Below are 22,818 nucleotides of genomic sequence, written 5' to 3'. Positions count from 1 at the left end.
TAAAATCTTTAGAAAAAATAAAAATAAAAACTGAAGCCAGATCTGTTACATACTGTACCAACTGTAAACAATGTTCTAGAAAGTCTGGACAAAGTGATAGAGAGTCAATCATCCTGAAACCTCTCAGGAATTATTTTGGACCAAAATGTGATACAATGGCCAATGACAGATAGATGAGTCCAGTCAGAATCAGTAAAACCTTCCAGGGGCACCTGGCTGGCTTAGTCGGTAGAGCACGCGACTCTCAATCTCAGGGTTGTGAGTTCGAGCTCCACATTGGGTGTAGAGGTTACTTAAATAAATAAAAACTTTTAAAAAAGAAAAGAAAAGCCTTCCAGAGTGCAAAGGAAAACAAAATGCGAGGTATCCAGTGTTTCATAGGATGTAACTATATGTTAACTCTCTCTTACCAAATATTTCTTTAAAAAAAAAAAAGATGAATCTATTTAGGGGCTCCTGGATGGCAGAGTCGGTTAAGCATCCAACTCTTGATTTCGGCTCAGGTCAAGATCTCAGGATCGTGAGATCTAGCCCTGCGTCAGGCTCCACACTCAGCACAGAGGCTGCTTGAGATTCTCTGCCTCTCCCTCTGCCTCTGCCCTGCCCACTCTTGCTCACTCTCTCTCAAAATAAATAAAAAATCTTTTGAGGGTCATTTTCCTTGTGAAAAAAATAATTCCAATTTTGTAACTGAAACTATGGGAAAACAGATCTCACTCTGGAAAAATGTGGTTAATGTCAAACACCACGCTGGATGCTGTACACATTACCTCATCTCTCACATTGATAAGGTAGAGAGTACTCCTATTTGACACAGCCGAGGAGACAGTGGACAGAGAGTTACATAACTTGCCCAAGGTCACAAGTGGAAAAACTGGCCTCAGTTTGGGCTTTCTGAATTTAGTCTTTGCCATTAACTACTATGCTTTATAATCAGCCATAATCTCATTTTATTTATTTAATCCAAACAACTGCTCTGTGAAGTTTATTTACGTATCCTCAGAAGGAACTGAGGAAACTGAGGCTTTGAGAAGTTAAGGTCACATAAATGCAGGAAGTGGCAAGAGGTTTTCTGGTTCGTTCCAAGTCCAGTGACAACTTTACTGAGTGACACAACACAGAATCAGAAGACTAGTGGCAAGTATAAGGAAGAAGATTCATTTTCAACATAGATAGTTCTCTAGACAACAAGAAAAAGGGCTACTTTCACAAGTAGTGGGTTTCTAGTCACTGAATTTTTCAAGCAGAGACCAGGATACTAGGATTTCCACATTTCAGTGGAAAACTGTAATGTAGTCATTTCCAATTATAAAATTCTAGCATTCCAAACAGAATGGGAGTCGGAAAAGATCATGGCTACAGGGCACCCGACTGGCTCAGTAGGGCATCTGACTGACTCTTGATCTTGGGGTTGTGAGTTCGAGCCTCACGTTGAGTGTAGAGATTATATTAAAAAAAAAAATAATAAACACTGGAAATAGCTGATGAGGCTTCCTGGAAGAGAAACAACTGGAAAGATGGGGGGGGTTAAAAGATTTTATGTATTTATTTATTTTAGAGAGACAGAGAGAGAGAGCATGCACACAAGTGTGGTGAGAGGGAGAGGGAAAGAATCTCAAGCAGATTTCTTGCTGAGTGCAGAGCCTGATGCTGGGCTCAATCTCACGACCCTGAGATCAAGACCTGAGCCAAAATCGAGGGTTGGATGCTTAACCAACTGAGCCACTCAGGCATACCTGGAAGGATTAGAAAATGTTTTGACAGAAAGACAGGAGATAGTAAAACCACAGAAGACAAGGTACAGAGATGGAAATATGCAAGGTATGAGTGTACTCGTGTGAGTGAAGGATTAAGAAGGTGATGGGTAGATTACCCAGTTGGAGAAAATGGTTCATGATGAATTAGATAATAGCTTTCAAACACTGAAGGAATATTTCTTCAATTTTTGTGCTATTCACAATATGAATATAGATATAATACGCTTTTTATTTTAATCCGCAATATTAACATTTTCTCCACCACTTTTAAGTCTAGACAAAATAACACATCTAGCTCAGACTTGTAGCATTTGTTTGTTGATTTCCATAGTTTAAATACTCCCACCATGACCAATTTCCAGCCACTAATATAATATTACTAAACGTGATATTGGGAAGAAATGTACAACAGCACACCTTTATATTACTTTTCCATCAGAGATACAACAGACATAATCAACCTCAAGAGCATAGACAATATTAACATATAGTAAAATAATTATGAGGTGATGTGTTTTGAGTATTTATTACCTTTATCTTAATTATAATTTATTTAATTATAAGTTTATATAATTTAATTTTTCATAATGGCTGTGCTTAGCAACCAGCTCACAAAATTAGCATTCAGCTCTTCTGAGCCCATGTAAGCTGGCTCCAAGATTTCAAGACCTCTCCCTCAAATGGGTCCGAGGTTTCAAGCTTATACAACCACAGTGCACCACTAACAGAAATAAGCAGGTCGTAAGGGCTAGGAAGAGAGTGGATTTGAAAAGGTCAATTTTGGTTCCTTTTATTTAATTTTTTTAAGATTTTATTTTTAAGTAATCTCCATACCCAACATGGGGTTCGAACTCACAACCCCAAGATCAAGAGCTGTACACTCTACGGAAGGAGCCAGCCAGTGCCCCTGAAAAGTTCAATTTTAAATATGTTGTATTTAAAAAACAGCAGCAAAGGAGCTACAAACGGTAATATTCTGGAAGCAGCTGAAAATACCAGAATTCAATTTGGGTCAGCTGAGAACTTAAGTTTAGAAGTCATATGCATAGAGGTGCTAGCTAAAGACATGGGAAATGTTGGCCTTTCTGGGTTAGGGGCAAGAAAGAAGAGCAGAGTGCTAAGGATTGAGCCCGTGGGAATAGCCAAAATTAGAAGGCAGGAGATGGAAAAGCAATCAACAAAGGATAGGGAGTGGAAAAAGGCAGGGAAAGAGGTAGGGGGAAAAAAACAAGAAAGGGTAATCAAGGAGGGGGGGGGTGGACGATCACCAGTATCAAATGCTCTAGGAGAAGCATGAAGACCAAGACAGGGTTTTTAGTCTTACAAATAATGGTGTTTTTCTGAGACTCGCTTTCTAGAGAGTGGTGGAATAGAAATCAGATTATAAATGAATTGTGGGTTAAAAAAAGAGAGAGTGATATTAAACACTTCATATTAAGTTATAAAGAAAAGTGACAACAATGAGGGACTTATTTTTGATAGATAAGACCTGAGCATAGGGCATTCAAATTAGGAATGGGCACTGAATAGTTATTTAAATAAATTATAAAAGGAATGAGGACAAGAGAGATCATATCATCAATAGGACACTAAATACCATAGAGTACTGAAAAGAGAAAGGTGGTACTTTGAAATATAAAGTTAATTTCACATCGAGGACTCAACATCTCCTCCTAAAAATTCCAGTTATGTTTTATACCTGTGAACAACAAAATTCAACAGCCTTACAAGAAACTCAGCTAAGACTAGTTTATTATGTCTCTCAGTCTTTGTCTGATTATAAACTATGAAAAACTATAAAAGAGAGATACAGACAGATGTAATGGGGGAAGGGAGGGGAGCATTTTTCCCCTGGAGAATTTTCAGTAACGGAGAACAAGAGTGTATTTCTGAAGCATACTGGACACAGCTCAGCCTAGAGAAGAATGAAGTACTAGCTAACACTTACTAGTACTTCTATGTCAGAAAATGTTCAGATACAGAAATGGTATCTGGAGGGCTCAATTCACATTCCAAGATCATAGAGCTAATAAATGGCCAGGTCAATAAAGTCCAGGCCTTCCCCATTCCAAAGTCTTTACCTCTTTCTGCAAACACTAAGTTGCCTCTAAAATTCTCCACAAATCTCTTAAGAAAAAGTCCAACAGAAAAAAAAAAAGGCTCTAATAGCTAACACTAACACTGCTCTATGACACATATGAAACCTTAAGAGTTGTCATCACAAGGAAAAAAATACTTTTCTTTTTTTGCTTTCTCTTTTTATCGTATCCATATGATACAATGGATGCTAACTAAACTTACTGCTTATCATTTCATAATATACACAAACCAATGCGCTGTACACATTACACTCATACAGTGATGTATGTCATTTCTGTCTCAATAGAACAGGAAAAGGGAAAGGAAAGGAAAGACAAGAAGTCCAGGGGAGCAAGCATCAGATGTTTTAGAGGCAGCCAGAAAGCTAAGACTGCTCAAGAATCATCAATATGTATGTTTCTCTCCAACAAATACTCATGCTATTCTGCCAACAAAAAGATGAGTGAATAACTTCAACGACCCAGGTCTTTGCCTGTTTGCACTCCCTGTGAAAATCACTGTCAACATTAGTGGATGTCTCCAAAGAATATGTGCAAATGGCTAACAAATTCATGAAAAGATGCTCAATATCATTGGGCATGAGGAAAATGTAAATCAAAACCACAGTAAGGTACCACTCCCCACCCAACGGGAGGACGGTAATCAAAAAGACAGATCGTAACTGAAGGTGAGGATGGAGAGAAACTGGAACCCTCACGCACTGCTGGTAGGAATGTGAAATGGTGCGGCTGCTTTGGAAAACAGTCTGACAGATCCTCAAAAGGCTGAACACAAATTACCACATGACCCAGTGATTCCACTCCCAGGTGTATACCTAAGAGAACTGAAAATACATGTTCAGGAAAAATACGTGTGCATGAATGAATGTTCATAGCATTTATTATTCATAATAGCCAAAAAGTGAAAATAACCCAAATGTCTATCAATTGATAAATGGATAAACAAAATGTGGGACATCCATACAATGGAATATTATTTGGCAATTAAATACTGATACATGCTATCATGTGGATGAACTCCGAAAACATTATGCTAAGTAAAAGAAGCCAGTTACAAAGAAAGAGACCACATGTTGTATGATCCCATTAATAAAAGATTCCTAGAATAGGCAAATCTATACAGTCAGAAAGTAGATCAGGTTTGTCTGGGGCTGGGGGAAGGTATGGGGAGTTGGGGGGATGACCGAAAGGTACAGGGTTTCCTCTGGGCATGACGAAAGTGTTGCAGAATGGATTGTGGTGATGGTTGCACAATTCTGAAAATACTAAAAGTCACTGAACTGTATACTTATTTAAATGGGTAAATTGTAGGATATGTGAATTAAATCCCAAAAAAAGCTACTTTTAAAAATTAACAAATGACTAAATTTTGAGGGATCAAGTCCACTCAGGCCAATCCTCCCCAATTCCTGTGCATTAATAAGCCAAGGAAAGCTCTGCTCTCCCAGTTCTTTAAAGATTAACTTGAAGTTATGGGCGCCTGGCTGGCTCAGTCAATACAGCATGCGACTCTTGATCTCAGGTTGTGAGTTCAAGCCCCATGTTCGGTGTAGAGCTTACTTTTGGGGGGGGGGAAGATTAATGTGAAGTTATAGAAAAACAAACAGCTTCCCCCAGCTTCTGAGTGGCTTTAGCGAAGGGAATAAATTGCACTTAAGTACTTGGAATCAGAATCTGGCTCAAAGGGACTTTAACACTCTTAGCTGGCAGATGAGAAAAGCGTTGCCTGGAGAAGTTAAGTAACCTGTACAAGATCACTGAGCTGGGAAGCGTCCCATCACCATCCCTGACTCCAAGTTCAGTGCTCTTTCCCTTCACAAGGCTTCCATGATGCCTGAAGGGTAGAAAGGACATATTAAGAGGACCTCCCTTCCTCCAAAAAGAACCAAGGACTGTCACATGGTATTCTTTGACACCTGCAGCAAATCTCATCAAGAAAAGCTTTCCTCTAAGACTTAAAAGAAACACAAACAGCTCAATTTCCTTGACCCAAACTATGTTGAAGAGTGATAAACAGGTCAGAGGAGAAAGTTTTAAAGGGAAGAGTATGTTACTTATTCTCATCTACATTTATAAAAGGTATGCTGTAAGTGAGAGTGAGCCTGGTAACTTTAAATGGATTTCTGAATTTGTAGATTTCTAAATTTTAAGAGGGGAATTCCATATTGATTCAATGGCCAAATTTATCCTCCCTTGAGGATAATTTTTTCCTTAAAAGCCTAAATGCTAATGCTAAAAATACTAATGCTAAAAAAAATGCTTTAAAAGCCGAAATGCTAATGCGAAAAAACAGGTTACAGTTGTCCCAGACTTTCCGCCTGTGAGAGAACGGTGCTCAAATGCAGGGAATGAGTAGAGGCTGGAAACCTGTTGGGGTGAGTAGAGGGAGAGGGGAGCAAAGCGTGAGGCTCTTTGCTGATAAGGAATTCTACTGTCACTCTGTTTGGAGAATTCCTTAAGTTTTGAGGAATCTAACAGTGAGTGACACCAGCCACATCTGATTCACAAAGGTTCTCTGAAGATGAGGATGATTCTAAAATCCACAAAGGGCAGCTTTACATAACACGCAGGTAGGCACTCAGGTGTAGGGAGTAGAAAATCCAATCCAAATGTAGGCCCAAAACTCTCAGTGAAGGTTGAGAGGTATCTGGAGTGAAATCAGGTCCTGAAAACTCAGGTCAAGGCAGAGATGGTCACGAACCACCACCACGTGGTCACGCCTGCACAACAAAGGCAATGCTCCACCCCTCTGTGTCTAAACAGCACTACTCTGTCAATCTCTTAAATGAAACTCCAGAGCCAGTCTCCTTCTGACCTCTCGCACAGATGCGAATAACCAAAGGCGTGTGAAAGTCCATGAGGTGCTTCAGTCTCATGGCTATGGGTACGGCTACGGAAGAACTGGGCTGCCGAGAATCACTACAGCTATCTACCACCTCGTGTCCAGCTAGAGAGCCTCACACAGAAAAGCTGGAGAAGGTTTGGAGTAAAATTCGGAGTTGGAAAACTGAAATTCCAGGAAGGCCAGTAGCTTCTAGATTGCATACATGAATAAAAAGGGAAAGAACTGTCCCATCTGCTAGACGAAATACTGGCCTCTCCTTTCCACCTAAAACTTCTGAAGTCAACAAGAACGATCAGAGAAAGCATTTCTCCTCCTCTGGAATGCATGCGCTCAGTTCTCTAATCCTTTCTGGGAGTTCTCTCTGGGGGCTTACGCTTGATCAGCTACCAGTACCTAGAGACATGGTACAAATAATTTAAATAAAACCTCATTTAAAACTACATTTTTCAGGGTGCCTGGCTGGCTTAGTCAGTAGAGCATGTTACCCTTGATCTTATGGCTTTAAGTTCAAGCCCCACATAGGGCATGAAACCTACTTTTAAATTTTTTTTAAATTTTTTAAAATAATCTCTACAGCCAATGTGGGGCTTGAACCCACAACCCCGAGATCAAGAGTCACAGGATCCACTGACTGAGCCAGCCAGGTGTCCCTCTAGATTTTTCTTTTTGATGGTTCTAGCATACGCCCAGAACATTTCAGTTTGTAGGCTTGCATTCTAAATTAGGTTATTTATATATTACAGATGTCAACAGCCTTAACAAATCTCTTTTAAGATCGGATCAACAGTGTTCTCAACTAATAAAGAGGAATTAATTTGCTTATTCCACAACAAACTGATTCCCACCGAGCTAGCTGGGGATCAAGTCCAGAACTTGAGAGGCTTGGTTGCTTTGATCTTATATCCATCTACTTGCCAACGGCCACATTAATCTGGGTGTACTTGGGGAACACGGCAAGGGATGCCTGAATTACAAAAAACAAATCTCAATCCGTATTTCTCAGCCCAAAGTTCAAAGAACACCAGCATGGAGCAGTGATTCTGATTAGCAGTGAATCCCTCTCTCTCAAATATCCCAAGATGAGAAAATGCCATTGGAACCATAGGTCTGGGGGTCCGAAAAGAGAGGAAAAATAGCCGGGGACTGAAGTAAAGCTCTGGCTAGCCTCCAATCTCTAACAATGCTCTGTTGTGTTCATCTCGTTTCTCCCTCCTTGGGCCTCCTGTCATCACGCAGCACTGAGGCAGAGGTCCAACGGGCTACAGCGGAGAGCCAGGGCTTTGTATTCAACTACAAAGTTTAGGGAACAAGCCTGAGTCAGGATAAAGTCAGTTCTTCCAACTGTTAGAGATGAGGCATGAAAGAATAAGTTGGGGGCATCTTTAGTAGAAAGAATAAGTAATTTTAGTCATAAGACTCATGAGTTGTCCCTCGGTCCCTCCTTCACCAGCTGTATGATCTTGGGAAAGTCAATTTACCCCCTCTAATTCTCACTTTCCTTAGTTGTGAAAACTGAGAGGATAAAATACCTTTACTACCTTCAGAGTTATCATAAGAATCAAGCCAGATAAGAACGTGCTTTGCAAGCTATAAAACACTATTAAAATATTATTTACCCAAGGCAACAAATCCTGGATATTTCTCACATCTGTGGTGCAGTATGTGGTAGAGAAAGTAGTACAATACAGCCCGAGCCCTCGGTGAGCACGCGGATAGGGAGACCAGTGCGCGAACACACAAGGCATCCCTTCAAAGTGGTGTGGAAGAGAAACAGAGTTGAGATTAATTAATTTAGTCTGAGGACTGGAGGTCAGATTCTCAGGAAGGTGATATTGGACGTGGGCCTTGAAGGATAAGTGGGTGATGGCCAGGTAGAGGGGATTGGGACGTGCATTCTAGGGAGCAAGGGACGAATAAGCAAGGAGGTGTGAAAGCACACAGTGTTTAGGGAGCGGTGACTTATCTCATGTGGCCACGGCACAGGCTACACAGGGGACGATGCCTGCAAATGAAGGTGGGCAGCTCAGAACCAGGCTGTCAAGGACTCTGCATCGTGACAGCACTCCGGGCATCAAACTGGAGGCAAATGGTCCATACTGAGGGAATTAGAGGGAAATAGCAATTTTCTCTCCCTTTCCCCTTTATCCTGACACTAATAAAGTAAGTCACAGTATCTGCCTCAAGTTAAAATCAACAGAAAGATACAGAATGTATACAAGGGCTATAACAGAAGTACATAAGGAATACGGTGAGGGCACAAAGAAAAGGGCAGTCAATTCCATATGGGAGCTTCAGGAAAATATTTATCGAGGTGGTGTTAAATTGAGGTTACGCAGGCAGAACAGAGACTGCAGAAGGTTCCACACAGAGGGAGGGGCAGGAGCAAGGATACAGTCATAAAACAGCAGGCACACGGCTCTTAGCATGGCACATGGTTCAGCAAGTGTCTGAGGCAGAAGGGGAATTCGACACTGTGAGCCTGGAAAGGTAGGGAGAAGTCGGGCCATTACTGCAGACGTTAGCAGCACAGGTTCTAGACTTCAGGTTGCCTGAATTCTAAAATTTCAGTTCTGCCTCTTTCCAGTGGCATGACCCTGAACAAGTTAACTTCTCTAAAGTTGATTTTCCTCACTGATAAAATGGGAAAATTGAAAGAGTCTACAGCATAAGTTCATTGACGAATAAAGAAGCTAATCCACATAGAGGACTTAGTCCAGAATGTTGGCTTTTGCGGTAAGCACTCAACAAACTATTGCTACTATTTGCATTATCAGTGTTACTACAGAAAACCTTACTAAGAATTATTACGGTGATCAAGGCAAGCTGAAAAGGCCCTGGACTAGACCAGAAGTCATGGGGATGGAGAAGAGGAGTCAGGTGCAAGCATCTTTCTGAGTTGGAAGTGACTGACTGGAGCTGGTGACAAGGGAGATGATGGGCAGATTGAAGATAGTCCTAGATTCCTAATTTGGATAGCTAAATACATGAATGAAAATATTTAGCAATTTGGGATGTGCTGAATATAGGATATGTCTGGGTAACATCCAGATGAACTGTCTTTGGCTTAGGAAAGAATACAGGAAATGGCTCTATCGATACGTCCTTATCCAGATCTTGTACTTTGCAAAACTGCCCTCACCTGCAGTCCCCATTAAACGTGGCCCTCAGGAGCCATGTGGATTTATGTAACCATCTCCCTAGCCAGAGATTACTGAGTTCTAGATGGACACCTGACCCATGGAGGAAAAGAACATCCCAGCCGATCAGATTTTCTGTGTTTTGTGTCTTTAGAATTATGTAGCCACAGGGGTTTGCATCATCATGATGCATGAGAGACAGCCACCACAGCTTCCACACAAGCAATAGCAGAAGCAATGAATGTAGGAGACATACAGAAAGAAATAGGGGCGTATGGGTGGCTCAGTCGTTAAGCGTCTGCCTTCGGCTCAGGGCGTGATCCTGGCATTCTGGGATTGAGCCCCACATCAGGCCTCCACTGGGAGCCTGCTTCTTCCTCTCCCACTCCCCTTGCTTGTGTTCCCTCTGTCGCTGGCTGTCTCTCTCTGTCAAATAAATAAACAAAATCGAAAGAAAAGAAAGAAAAGAAAAGAAAGAAAAGAAAAGAAAAGAAAAGAAAAGAAAAGAAAAGAAAAGAAAAGAAAAAAGAAAGAAAAGAGAGAGAGAGAAAGAAAGAAAGAAAAGAAAGAAAGAAAGAAAGGAAGGAAAAGGAGAGAACACAAGGCCTCGATAAAAAGAGAGAGTAGCTGCCTGATAATGTTTAGTTTTCATTANAAAGAAAGAAAGAAAGAAAGAAAGAAAGAAAGAAAGAAAGAAAGAAAGGAAAAGGAGAGAACACAAGGCCTCGATAAAAAGAGAGAGTAGCTGCCTGATAATGTTTAGTTTTCATTAAGCCTCGCTGCATCCAGACACCAGATTCTGGGAGATCACCTCGTATCCTTTTTCTACTTGTGCTTCCTCGTGTTCCACACCACCAAAGATCCCTGTGACTAACACACATGAGACTGCCAAAGAAGAGTACAGAGAACAAAACAAAATGGGTAAGGTTAGGACCCCGAGGAACCAGCAACATGGAGGAGTTGGAGAAGGAAAAAGGCATTCATACAGGAAAGAGGTAACTCAGGAAAAATCAGTGTTAGAGGTCAACATAAGAGACGGTTTTAAGGAATAACAAGTTAGTCAACAATATTGGATGCTGCAGAGAAATCAAATAAGAGAAAGATAAAATTAGGCTACTGGATATGGCAATTAAGAGGACACTGGTGACCGTTCCCAGAACAGTAATCAATATAACTCAAAATTATGTGAATTATTTGAGATTATTACATAACATTCAAAAATGTTTTCAAATCTGGACTGCCACTTTAGTCATACTGCTTATCCTTAGTTGGGCTTTTAAACATGACTCTGCCTTGGTTTCTCTTCTATTTAAAAACAATTAATAGAATCTCTCCCTAGGGGCGCCTGGGTGGCACAGCGGTTAAGCGTCTGCCTTCGGCTCAGGGTGTGATCCCAGCGTTCTGGGATCGAGCCCCACATCAGGCTCTTCTGCTATGAGCCTGCTTCTTCCTCTCCCACTCCCCCTGCTTGTGTTCCCTCTCTCGCTGGCTGTCTCTATCTCTGTTGAATAAATAAATTTAAAAAATCTTTAAAAAAAATAAATAAAAATAAAATAAAATAAAATCTCTCCCTAGTCCTAGCCGTTCTGGAAGTGTTCTGCATCTTAAACTGCATGGTGGTTATAATGTATACACACCTGTAAAAATTGCTTAAACTAAACATTTACGATTTGTGCACTTAAAGAGAAAGAAAGAGAACAAAAGCGCCTCTGCCCCATCCTTACACAGTAATCAGATTTAGAAATAAAAATAAAGAAGGGAGTTTATAAAATAATTTGTAAAGCTAGGAACAAAGCATTCTTTGAATCCAGGAATTACCTCCTGGTATCCTCAACCTCAACCTTCTGAGGTAATGGCATTTATTACTGTCCTCTCCAAGAAACTGATCAGTACTAGTTTCCACACTGCTATGACTATGTTGGTTATTTTTAAAAAGTCACATGTGTGTCTCCACGAGCACATGACAAGCAATCTGAACTATCCGCGGGAAGGCACTGATAGACCCAGCTTAAGGGCAGCCGGAGGTGCTGGGGCAGCATCCACAAAGGAGTCCTACCTTCATCAGGTGCTTGTTGACCCACTTGGTGAACGTCTTCTTCTGAACACGGTCCCGTTCATCTGTAAAGGAAACACAGAGAAGGCACTGGCTTAGCACGGCCCAGAGAGGTTCCCCTACCCCTGCTTCGTCCACCGCCCAGCTTCTCCGTGGACCATGGAGATGGTTTCCACACACCCATGAGAAGTGTCTTCTTGTTGGGAAGATTTGGCTTGTCTGAACTTCCTCTTCTGTCCTGACCATCTTGCCACTTCATAGATTAGACCGAATCATACGCCTCAAAACCATCCATGGCAAAGTCTCCTTAGTATCACAATTGGGGAAGCGAGTGACTCTCTGCTTCCCCCAAAGCAACCTCCAAGAAGCCAAAGCTGTGAACACCACCCGCAGAACAGGTCGAGTGGCCTTGGCATTTGGGCCACTCGTACTGCAGCGGTTCCATCTTCCTCTTCACATACGGCTCTGCCGGACCAGTGCTCTGCTCCCACCCTCTCCTGCCCTGGTATCTACCCCCAGCTCCCATTTCCTCAGCAGCCATTACCAACCAGGCAACCCTGGAAAGCTGCTCAGGTTACCTGCACTGCACATCTCCCCCACCTCTTCCTTCTGCTAAGTCTTACAGAGCCACTTCTTTGCAGGCACACTCTCCACTCTCAGTTTTGTGCACCTCATTGACAAAAGCATGACTGCCAATATCTGGCACCACTGTTCTGGAGGCCTGATCCCGCAGAGGGCTCCCTTTCTCCCACATCTGCCAATTCCCCAGAGCACTTCCAGACCTACTGATCCATCAGCTTTGCTCCTTTTCTTCTATTTGAAGCCTGTGCCGTCCCCCTATTACCTCGTTCAAATCATGCTCACTGTCATCGATCACTCCCTGGTGCATGCCCCCCTCCACATGGCAAGTCTACCTTAACCTCCCAACAATTCAGTTCACATGCACTATCTCCACATGCATCCTTAGGCATCACGCTCAACTTCATCTCCAGTTCATAGCCAGACACCACAGTCACGCTGCATTTCTGCTCCAAACACTCCTCCTTAGCAGCCCCCTAATCATTCCCAAGCTTTATCACTCCATTCTTATTGTATCCCTTTTATTAAGAGCATCTAAGCTTATCCTGGTCTATGCTAGATGACACAAGTAAGCAATTAAAGCTGCCATCACTAATCCCCCAGGAACTGTCACCTGCCTAACCTTCTACCACAAAGTTCACCATGACAATCTGCGAACCTGAATTACCACCAAGGCTCAACTCTTGATTTTTTCTCCAAGTCAGAGAGCATTTCAGAAGAAAGTGGCAGAATTAAATAACTCTGGCTCACTAATAATCCGCACAAACATCAGTGAGGTCGTCCCTCCCTACTGCCCAGTTACTCCCTTCTAACTCACTGCCTAGTAAGACCCACGTGGCTACCTTTCGAACGATGGTGACACTCTCTCTCCACTTCCAGGTGAATATACTACCTACTCACATTTATGAGTTTATAGCCTCAGTGTTACCTCATCCTGTCTTTGCTCTTAACTTCACATTCTTTTCAGCCTTGAATCTTTTTATGCTTTGCAAGGAACAGTGATCTCTTCCTACTACACACCACAGAACTTGGGAATTAGAATTAGTTACCTAGTCTTATTCCCTGCTAAAACATGATTCCCTTCAACAACAAAAAATCATCTGTTCAGGGTTGAAAGGTCTGCCCAAATCCTGCATAACTCTATAATATTTCTGATACTTAATAAAGAATTCACACCTCCTAAGGCAATATATCGATTTAGTAGTTCTATAAATATGTCATCATTTGCTTCCTTACAAATTCTCCCTACTGGCTCTCATTTGGAACTGTTAGAATTTTTTTTTAGGTGTAGCCTAAATTTCACTTTTTTTTTTTTTTAAAGATTTTACTTATTTGAGAGAGAAAGAGAGCAAGAGCGGGGTGAGGGGCAGAGGGAGAAGCGGACTTCTCGCTGAGCAGGGCGCCCAATGCAGGGCTGGAGCGATCGTGACCCCAGCCGAAGGCAGACGCTTAACCCACTGAACCACCCAGGCACCCCAGGCTACCTTTCACTTAATAGAGCCCTCCAAGTTTTCAAAGCTGGGATTTTTATTAGATTTGACCACTGCCTTTCCAACACCTTTTTAGATGCTGATTCAATTATCCAACATCTTCATTATCCTTCCCAAACCTGTGTCATCTACAGACTGAATGAGAATCAACTTACAAGTGCAATCTCATCTACATCACTGACACTGCTCACACTATTTTCTCTTCACGGCATGCTACTCTCTCCCTCTCTACCTATCCAAATATTATTTACTCTTTTTTTTAAGGTTTTATTTATTTGTTTATTTGAGCATAGTCTCCAACACTGGGCCCAATCCCACAACCCCAAGATCATGACCAAAATCAAGAGTTGGATGCCCAACCGACTGAGCCACCCAGGCGCCCCAAATACTGTTTACTCTTTAAAATCTAGCTCATTCGTTCATTCTTCTCTTCTTTGAATACATCTTTATTAAGATGTATTCACGCTTGGAAGAGCCTGTGTTTGACCCTGATACCAAAGTCACTTCCCAGCTCATGCTCTCTCTTGCTCTCTCTCAAATAAATAAATAAAATCTTTAAAAAGAAAAAATAGATCCCAAAGTCACAGTCCCTATCTTTAAAAGAGATGACAGTCGGGGCACCTGGCTGGCTCAGTTGGTGGAGCACGCAACTCCCGATCTTGGGGTCATGCGTTCAAGTCCCATGTTAGGTGTGGAGCCAATTTTAAAAAATAATAAAATAAAATAGATGACAATCTAGCAGAGAAAAGAAAGAACTTCAGTGCACTCTGATACACGCTATAAACAGAGCTAAGCACAGAGTGCTCAAGAACAGAAGAAAAATGAATGGTTAAGCTACCCGAACAAGAGAGGGAAACATGGGCAGTTAGGGAAAGTTTCCACAGGAGTGAGTCTAACTAAACCTTAAAAGATGACTCGAAGTTAGTCAAGAATTAAAGGGAAGGGACAAAGCTACTACATGCAAAATTGCACCTAATGCAAATTCGTGGAGACAACCAGGAGTTTATGTTCAGAAAAGTGCACAGAATCAAGGATGGTTGAAAGACAGGATGTATACTAGGTAGTGGAGAGACTTAAAACTAGACAGGATGGCATAGGCCAAATCATGACCTTTCTTACAAGCTAAGGAGTCCAAACTTTACCACTGAGAAATTGGTAGGAAAAGGTAAGGGAAAACTTCGAAAAGATTTTAAACAGAAGACACGATCACATGTGTGCTTGAGAAAAATTATTCTGGAAGCCTTTCCTGACAACTCCAGGTCTCAACAGTCTCTTTGTCCTACAAATTTTTAGGGTACTTACTATGCTAATCCCTCAATCAGCACTTATATAATTATATAGAGTCCTGAACTTTTAATATGCTTATTCTTACATCACCAATGAGATCACTAACTCCTAAGGAAAGAGGTCATGCTTTACTTTTTGTATCTCCCAAAGCCGCTAACAGCTACAGCTCTACAGGATATATGACCTAAAACAAAAACAAAAATTTTTTGGACTGGCCAATATATGATTAGAAGACTGGCTAATGAAACACACAGAATGAAATCAGAGCCGAGTTCCCTACCAGAAAACAGTCCAGTATGTAAAAAAAACCCCAACACCCCAATAATTGTCACCTGTGTGCTGAAACATGCAGCCATGATGGGAAAACAAAATTAAATCCAACTAAAAGTTCTGCCCCACCCCCCTACATTTTCACCACTACCAGACCCATTGTGCCTCACTACACTAATACCTGAATAACCAAGAATGGCCATTTCCAGGTTTAAAAATTCTCACTCTAGAGACATAAGTTTTCCTTGTTATTTTTCTTTTCAAAACTTCTTTTATTATAAAAGTTATATGTATTTGCCATGACAGGTTAAATAATACATAGATGGAAAAGGAAAATTTAACAAATTTCCTTTTAAACTAATCAACATTTTAAAGAAGAAGCAGGGGGCGCCTGCATGGCTCAGTCGGTTAAGCATCCAACTCTTGATTTCAGTTCAGGTCTTGATCTCAGGGTCATAATTCAAGCCCCGTGCTGGGGCTTCACTCATGAGATTTCTTTTTCTTTTTAGTCCACTGCCTCCTTTATTTTAGACCTGAAGATGCGACGGGCACAATGGACACTGGTCCATCTTACTATGTTTCCAATTGCTAAAAACGGACTTTCAATTCAGCGGCGAGAGCTCCAGGCACTTTTTCTGAGCATAATTACTGAGGGCAACATGATTAAAAGCCCTTCTCAAGACTAGCTAGCCTGCTTTACAGCTGAGCCGTAAGTTCCTCAGAAAAGGGTTTTATGGAATAACTGTGCCCCCAAAACTGAAGGATCCTTTTTCAGGATCCTGTGTTGCAGACCCATCAATTACATGCAAGTTCTTTCCTGATTTAAGCATTAAGACAAAAGGATAGATACTGCAGTGCCTGGGGTTTAAGACTGTAATACTTGAGCAAGGAAATTCATCACAGAAGCCAAGGAGCAACTTTAACTATTAAACTTTCAGAATGCTCCAAACAGCTCAGACTTTCAACCTTTAAGGTTTGGCGCCCTACACATAAATCCCTAATTTAATTCCAGGCCCAATGAAGATCTTTCTACCTAACACTGGAGGTAGAATTTTCAAAGATACCCCAGTCAATTTAACAAAGGCCATCTTCTTTGATGCTTCTTATAAACTCGGCCTTACCAAAGGCTATGAACTGCCAACAAAGAACCCAACCGCCCACTGGGAAATTCTAAGATTGAACATATTGAGGCACCAACGAATGACGTGGGGGTTACTTAACTAGAAGGATTTAATACTTGTTTCCAACTTCTATTAAGACCATTACAGTCCACCAAGCTACCTATACGTACCCTAATTTTCTTTGTTTTAGTTTCACCTGCAGAGATGTCCTTTGGTAACTTAGATAAGCCCTTCCACCTAAAATCTGGATCCCACCTCTTCCCTTCTCTTTGGGAACCTTAATCCAACAATTATCCCTAGCTTATATATCTTTAACTTCTCTCTTTCCTTTCCCCTTGGCTTCCTGAACAAGTATGATGACAATGCTATCTCCATTTCCTCACCTTCTAGTCCCCCATGTAACCTGTGTGGCTTTGAGCTCCACAAATTCACTGAAACTGCTTTCTCCACAACTGTCTACGTACCTGGCAACTCAGAAGACACTGCTGATCATTCCTTCACCTTTTAAACTCACTATCCCTCTTGAATCTGAGTCTCTATTCCACCCCAGTGTTCCTCCTTCCTCTTTGGTTATTCCTTCTCTTCTGCTTACTCCTGAAATGTTTACTCATCCCTAGCCTTCTTTCCTTCATTTTCTACTACAGGTTTTTAAGATATTCATGGACCCACAGGTACATAGATGGGTTTGGAGAGGGGTGCCATGAACCACCGAAAACTGCATGAAAATTTTGGGTGTTACGTGCATGGTGGGAGGGGGGAAAAACCCATAAATAAAAAAAAAAAAAGTTTTATGAAGAGCAGTTCTCCCCCATTCTCCCAGAATAATTTTACCTACTCCTATGGTTCAAACTGTAACTGATCATTTTCAAATCCATATCTTTAGCTCAGGCTTTCAACCTAAATACCAATCTCACATGTCTAATCGCCTCCTAAACATTTCATGCTCATCTCAAACTTAACTTGTCTAAAACTGAACTCTTCTTTTCTCTCTGCTTCTAACAGGTTTCCCTGCTCTAATCCATCTGCTATGGTCTGAATCTTTGTATTTCGTCCCCTAAATTCATATGCCAAAATCTTATCCCCGCACTGTGATAGTATCAGGTGAGGCCTTTGGGGCATGAGTGGGTCATGAGCCTTATAAAAATGTGGTCCTTACAAAAGACCCCAAGAGAGTTCTCTCACTCTCTTTCTGCCATGTGAGGTTACAGTGAGAAGACAGCTATCTATGACCAGGAAGAGGGCCTGCACCAGACACCAAATCTGTAGCTGCCTTGATCATAGACTTCCAGCCCCCAAACTGTGAGAAATAAAGGTGTGTTGGTGCAGCCACCACGTCTGTGGCCCAAACTAAGACACCATCCTTTTCCATGCTGCCAGCAATCTTTCTAACAAAACTGATCTTGTTATTGTCTGCCTTAAAATCCTTCAGTGACTCCTTAGCCTCCTAATAATATTAATAGTTAACCCTGACTGAACACCTGCTTATGAGCTACACACCTTATGTATATCGTTTCTAATGCTCAACCCTGAAAGCTAGATATTATTTTACTGGAAAGATAAAGCCCAGAGAGGTTAAGTAATCTGTCTGAGATCACAAGGTAGGTAAAGAAGTCCAATTTGAACTCAGCTCCATTGGATTCTGAAGCCTGATGTCGCCATTCAGGATAATATTCAAACTTTTTACCTTGGCATCTAAGACCCAATTATGATGTGATGCCTGCCTGCCACTCACCCCTCTCCACCCTTTCATAAAAATCTAACTTTCAGCCTTGCTGAACACTCTTGCCCAAATGTAATCTTGCTCTTGTATTCAGTGTTCCCTCTGTGTGGAATATAGCTCCTCCCTTGTCTGTCTACTCATTGCTCTGTAGTCAACTCAACCTCCAGGAGCTTTTCCTGTCCTTTACACACACTAGTTGAGGTGATCTTTCTCCTGTGCTTATTGCACGGTATTACTGTTTATGTGTCTATATGCCCTATGCTACCAGGAGCACTTTGAGAATAGGCCTAGAATTAGAATTAAAGCCTGCATTTGAGGTGCAAAGCTCTGTGATCTAATCCAACACAGCCAGTAACATAGTCCCAGAACATTATAAATCGTTAGAAAACCAAATAAGAGAACTTCTGCTTGTTTCCCTGAGGGCCACAGAAAAATCACAAATGGTTCAAGAAGCCCAACAGGGCACCTGGGTGGCTCAGTTGGGTAAGCGTCTGTCTTCAGCTCAGGTCATGATCTCAGGGTCCTGGGATCAAGCCCCAGGTCATCTGCTTCTCTCTCTCCCTCTGTGCCTCCCGCTACTTGTGCACTCAGTCTCTCTCTCATAAATAAATAAAATCTTAAAAAAAAAAAAAAAGGAGGAGGGTAGGGGGAGGAGAGGGAGGGAGAGGGGGGAAAAGGAGGAGAAGAGAAGGAGAATGAGAAGGAGGAGAAGCAGCAGCAGCAGCCCAAGAGGCACCAGCCTCCTGGAAATTTAAAAATGAGATACGTGAGCTGACAGAGAAGGGAAACAGAATAGACCTGTTCCTTGACCTCATGAAATTTACAATCTAGTGGCAAACACCAATATATAAATAATTAACAATAATATCAAGCAAATAATACACTAGATACAAACTACACAAAACGATGCTGATAAGCACACTTGATTAATTCTGACAGAGGGGTAGCAGAAGAGCTCATGGAAGGCACGGTGTTTGAACTAAATCTTGGATAACAATTAGGATTTGGGCAGTACAAAAAGGAGTTAAGGAATTCCAAACTGAGAAAGAAATATAAGCAGCAATTCAGAGACATGTAAGTACGCAGGATATGTTTCAGGGAATTGCATAGCTATGCACTGCATACATTTAGCAATTTAATGAGAAAGGAAGCTTGCAATTCATATGAGGTTAAATCACTCCAGAAAATTGGAGGAGTATCTACTTAGCTCAGTAAATAAAATGATACCACTGAGATTTTTTTAAAGATTTACTTATTTATTTGATGGGGCGCCTGGGTGGCACAGCGGTTGGGCGTCTGCCTTCGGCTCAGGGCGTGATCCTGGAGTTATGGGATCGAGCCCCACATCAGTCCTCCGCTATGAGCCTGGCTTCTTCCTCTCCCACTCCCCCTGCTTGTGTTCCCTCTCTCACTGGCTGTCTCTCTGTCGAATAAATAAATAAAGTCTTAAAAAAAAAAAGATTTACTTATTTATTTGAGAGAGAGAAAAAGAGAGCGTAAGCAGGGTGAGGGGCAGAGGGAGAGGCAGAGAAAGTCCCAAGCCGACTCCACACTGAGTATGGAGCCTGACACAGGGCTTGATCTCATGACCCTGAGATCATGACCTGACCCGAAAATAAGACCTGGACACTTAACCAACTGCACCACCCAGGTGCCACAAGATTTTCTGAACCAGAAGGTGTTTTGGAAAGATTAATCTGGCATTGGACTGAAGGCCAGTCTGCGGCAGAGAGACACTAAGGCATAAGAACCAGCTAGAGGTCTACTGACAAACCAAGAAAGAAATCTAACAGTATGAACTAGGGCAGAGACAGCATGGATATAAAGAGGGCAGACAGATCTATAAGATAATGTAGAGGCAGAAACAACAGCCCTTAAATATTGACTAGATGTGTTAAGGAAAGGGAAGGTTCAAAATAATTCCAATGTTTCTAGTCAATAAATGTTGGTCAACTAATGTTTCCAGGAACTGGGAGGAGTGGTATCTTGAGATTAGGAAAATAGAAAGAGGCACAGATGGGGCATTGGGTAGAATGGGTAAAGTAGAAGAAAAATAATGAGGTGTTAGCAGACCTTCTTGCTGACAGTGGGAACGTTAGGTCTAGAGTTCAGAAGAGCAATCAGAATTGAGGCTACAGATTTGAAGCTAATAGTTGATAGCTATGGCTGTGGCAAGTACAGCAGACAGCCTATCTCAACAAATCTTCCAAAATCACCCCTTTGCCCGTGTATTATCCCTCTACTCAAAAATCCTTTAGTGGCTCCCAGAAGACCAAGCCCAGGTGCTTCATTTCCATAGTCTGCTACACCCTTTGAAATTCAATTCTGGGTTTTATTCCCTGTGTTTTAGGTGGCTGGAGGAGATAAATAAGTGGCCTCTGACCTGAAGAAATTTACAATCTACTCTTCCAACTTTATCTTTGGGCTCTCCCCTGCATGACTCAAGTGCAACCATTTTGATATCATTGTTTCCAAACATAACTTGCACATTCTTGTCTTTATTGCCCCTACCGGAATATCTGTCTCCCTCTTTTTGGGTTATCTAAGTTAGAGCCTCCTTACAAGGTCCAGCTGAAGTCCCACTTCTCCCTTTCTATCTTTCCGCCTACGCCAGCTACTTCTAGGTGCCTGCAGGTGCCTGTGTTTATTCAGTTTACTTGGCTTCAAGCATATAAGACCTATTGTTACATACCTCTCTATGTAAATCCTATTTATCTGAATCTGAACTTTAGCTCTTTGGAGTCAAGAACTGTGTTTAAATTTCCTCAAATATCCAACATTTAAGACAATAATGGGTACTCAAGAATACTCATTCATTTAACAAATATATACTGAAAGCCCACTATGTGCCAAGGTTATAATTACAATGATACTTTACGATGGCATTTTCAAAGTCAGACTAAGAAGTATTCCCAAATGATAATTAAAAGGCTGGTTTTCAGGAGGTGCTTGGGTGGCTCAGTCATTAAGCGTCTGCCTTCAGCTCAGGGAGTGATCCCAGGGTCCTGAGATCGAGCCCCGCATCGGGCTCCTCTGCCAGAAGCCTGCTTCTTCCTCTCCCACTCCCCCTGCTTGTGTTCCCTCTGGCTGTCTCTCTCTCTGTCAAATAAATAAATAAAATCTTAAAAGGGGGGGGCTGATTTTCAGCAGGGAGTAGGGATTTCCATTCAGATGTCCCGCCTACAGTTACAGTGTTCCCAAATTCTTCTTGCCACGTCTGGACCCAGGAGACTTTGCACCATTTCATGTAAGCTCAAAGAAATGGGGTGAAGAAACAGACCCACAAACACAGAGGACAAACTGATGGCTGCCAGAGGGGAGAGGGGTGTGGGGATTGGGCAAAATGGGCGAAGAGGAGCGGGATATACAGGCTTTCAGTAATGGAATGAATAAGTCACGGGAATAAAAGGTACAGCACAGGCAATATAGTCAATAATATTGTAATAGCATATGGAGACAGATGGTAAATATACTTATGGTAAGATAGCAGAATGTAAAAACTTACTGAATCATATGCCTGAACCTAATGTTACATTATGTGTCAACTATACTTCAAGAAGGAAAGAAGGAAGGAAGGAAGGAAGGAAGGAAGGAAGGAAGGAAGGAAGGAAGGAAGGGAGGGAGGGAGGGAGGGAGGGAGGGAAAGAGAGACAGATGGAGATCAAGCAATTAACTGTGCTTACCAAAAATATACAATGGCACCAGCATTATAAATGATTCCTATCCTCAGACATACATAAGTCAACTTTGGGAGATAAGACTGACCTAGATACTGTGTTTACTCTGTGTCAGGCACTGTGCAAGGCCTGTCTCATTTAGTATTTGACTCAGTCCTCACAACTCTATCAAGTACACACTATTTACCCTCATTTTTATCAAATGAGGCTCAAAAAGGCTTATTAATAATTTGCCTGAAGTCACACAATTAGCAAGTATCAGAACTGAGATTCAAATCTAAGGCTGTCATGGACTTTTAGCCACCACACTTACTGCCACCATGAAATTATCAGAAGGCAACACAATATCGTCCTGTGTAATGATGGGAAGAAGAGGTGGTGCAAACCGTTAACTGTAACTAGGATTCATGACAAGCATCCATCACCAGGCTTAGAATGTCTCAGTGAAGATTGAGAACTGTGAGTTTAGGGAGGTGATAATTCTAGAAACTTCAGTGCAAAATTAAAGTTTTATGTTATTTCTCAGGCAAACTGGAACTTTATTAATGATAATTCTTTGCTCTATTGGGAATCCAAGAGTAAACAACAGAAGTTAGATAAATAAGCCAGAAGCTAGCATGGTGGCAAGAGAAATGAGCCACAGAGACGGAGGGAGAGGCATACCAGGAGGAGGGAGAAAAGCTCAATAGTTTCTTGAATATTCATTAGATTATCAGAAAAACTAAATCACAGATACAAAGAGATCAGAGGTTTAAGAATCCTCAAAATATCCTCTGAAAGATG

General features: G+C 41.6%; 1 protein-coding gene across 23 annotated transcripts in view; it reads right to left on the bottom strand.

The window, feature by feature from the left end:
- The window catches only part of MACF1 (microtubule actin crosslinking factor 1), a 332,081-nt gene that overhangs the window by 193,964 nt on the left and 115,299 nt on the right, over positions 1-22,818 (bottom strand). For all 23 annotated transcript variants that reach the window (XM_034649704.1, XM_034649743.1, XM_034649718.1 and 20 more), the window contains exon 2: positions 11,895-11,956. In XM_034649704.1, coding sequence (XP_034505595.1) covers positions 11,895-11,956 — 62 coding nt within the window. The remainder of the gene's footprint in view (positions 1-11,894; positions 11,957-22,818) is intronic.

This window comes from Ailuropoda melanoleuca, chromosome 2, assembly GCF_002007445.2.
Source record: "Ailuropoda melanoleuca isolate Jingjing chromosome 2, ASM200744v2, whole genome shotgun sequence".
Classification (NCBI taxonomy): domain Eukaryota; kingdom Metazoa; phylum Chordata; class Mammalia; order Carnivora; family Ursidae; genus Ailuropoda; species Ailuropoda melanoleuca.
Note: the sequence above shows the minus strand (reverse complement) of the source record. Positions and strands in the feature narration are given on the sequence as shown.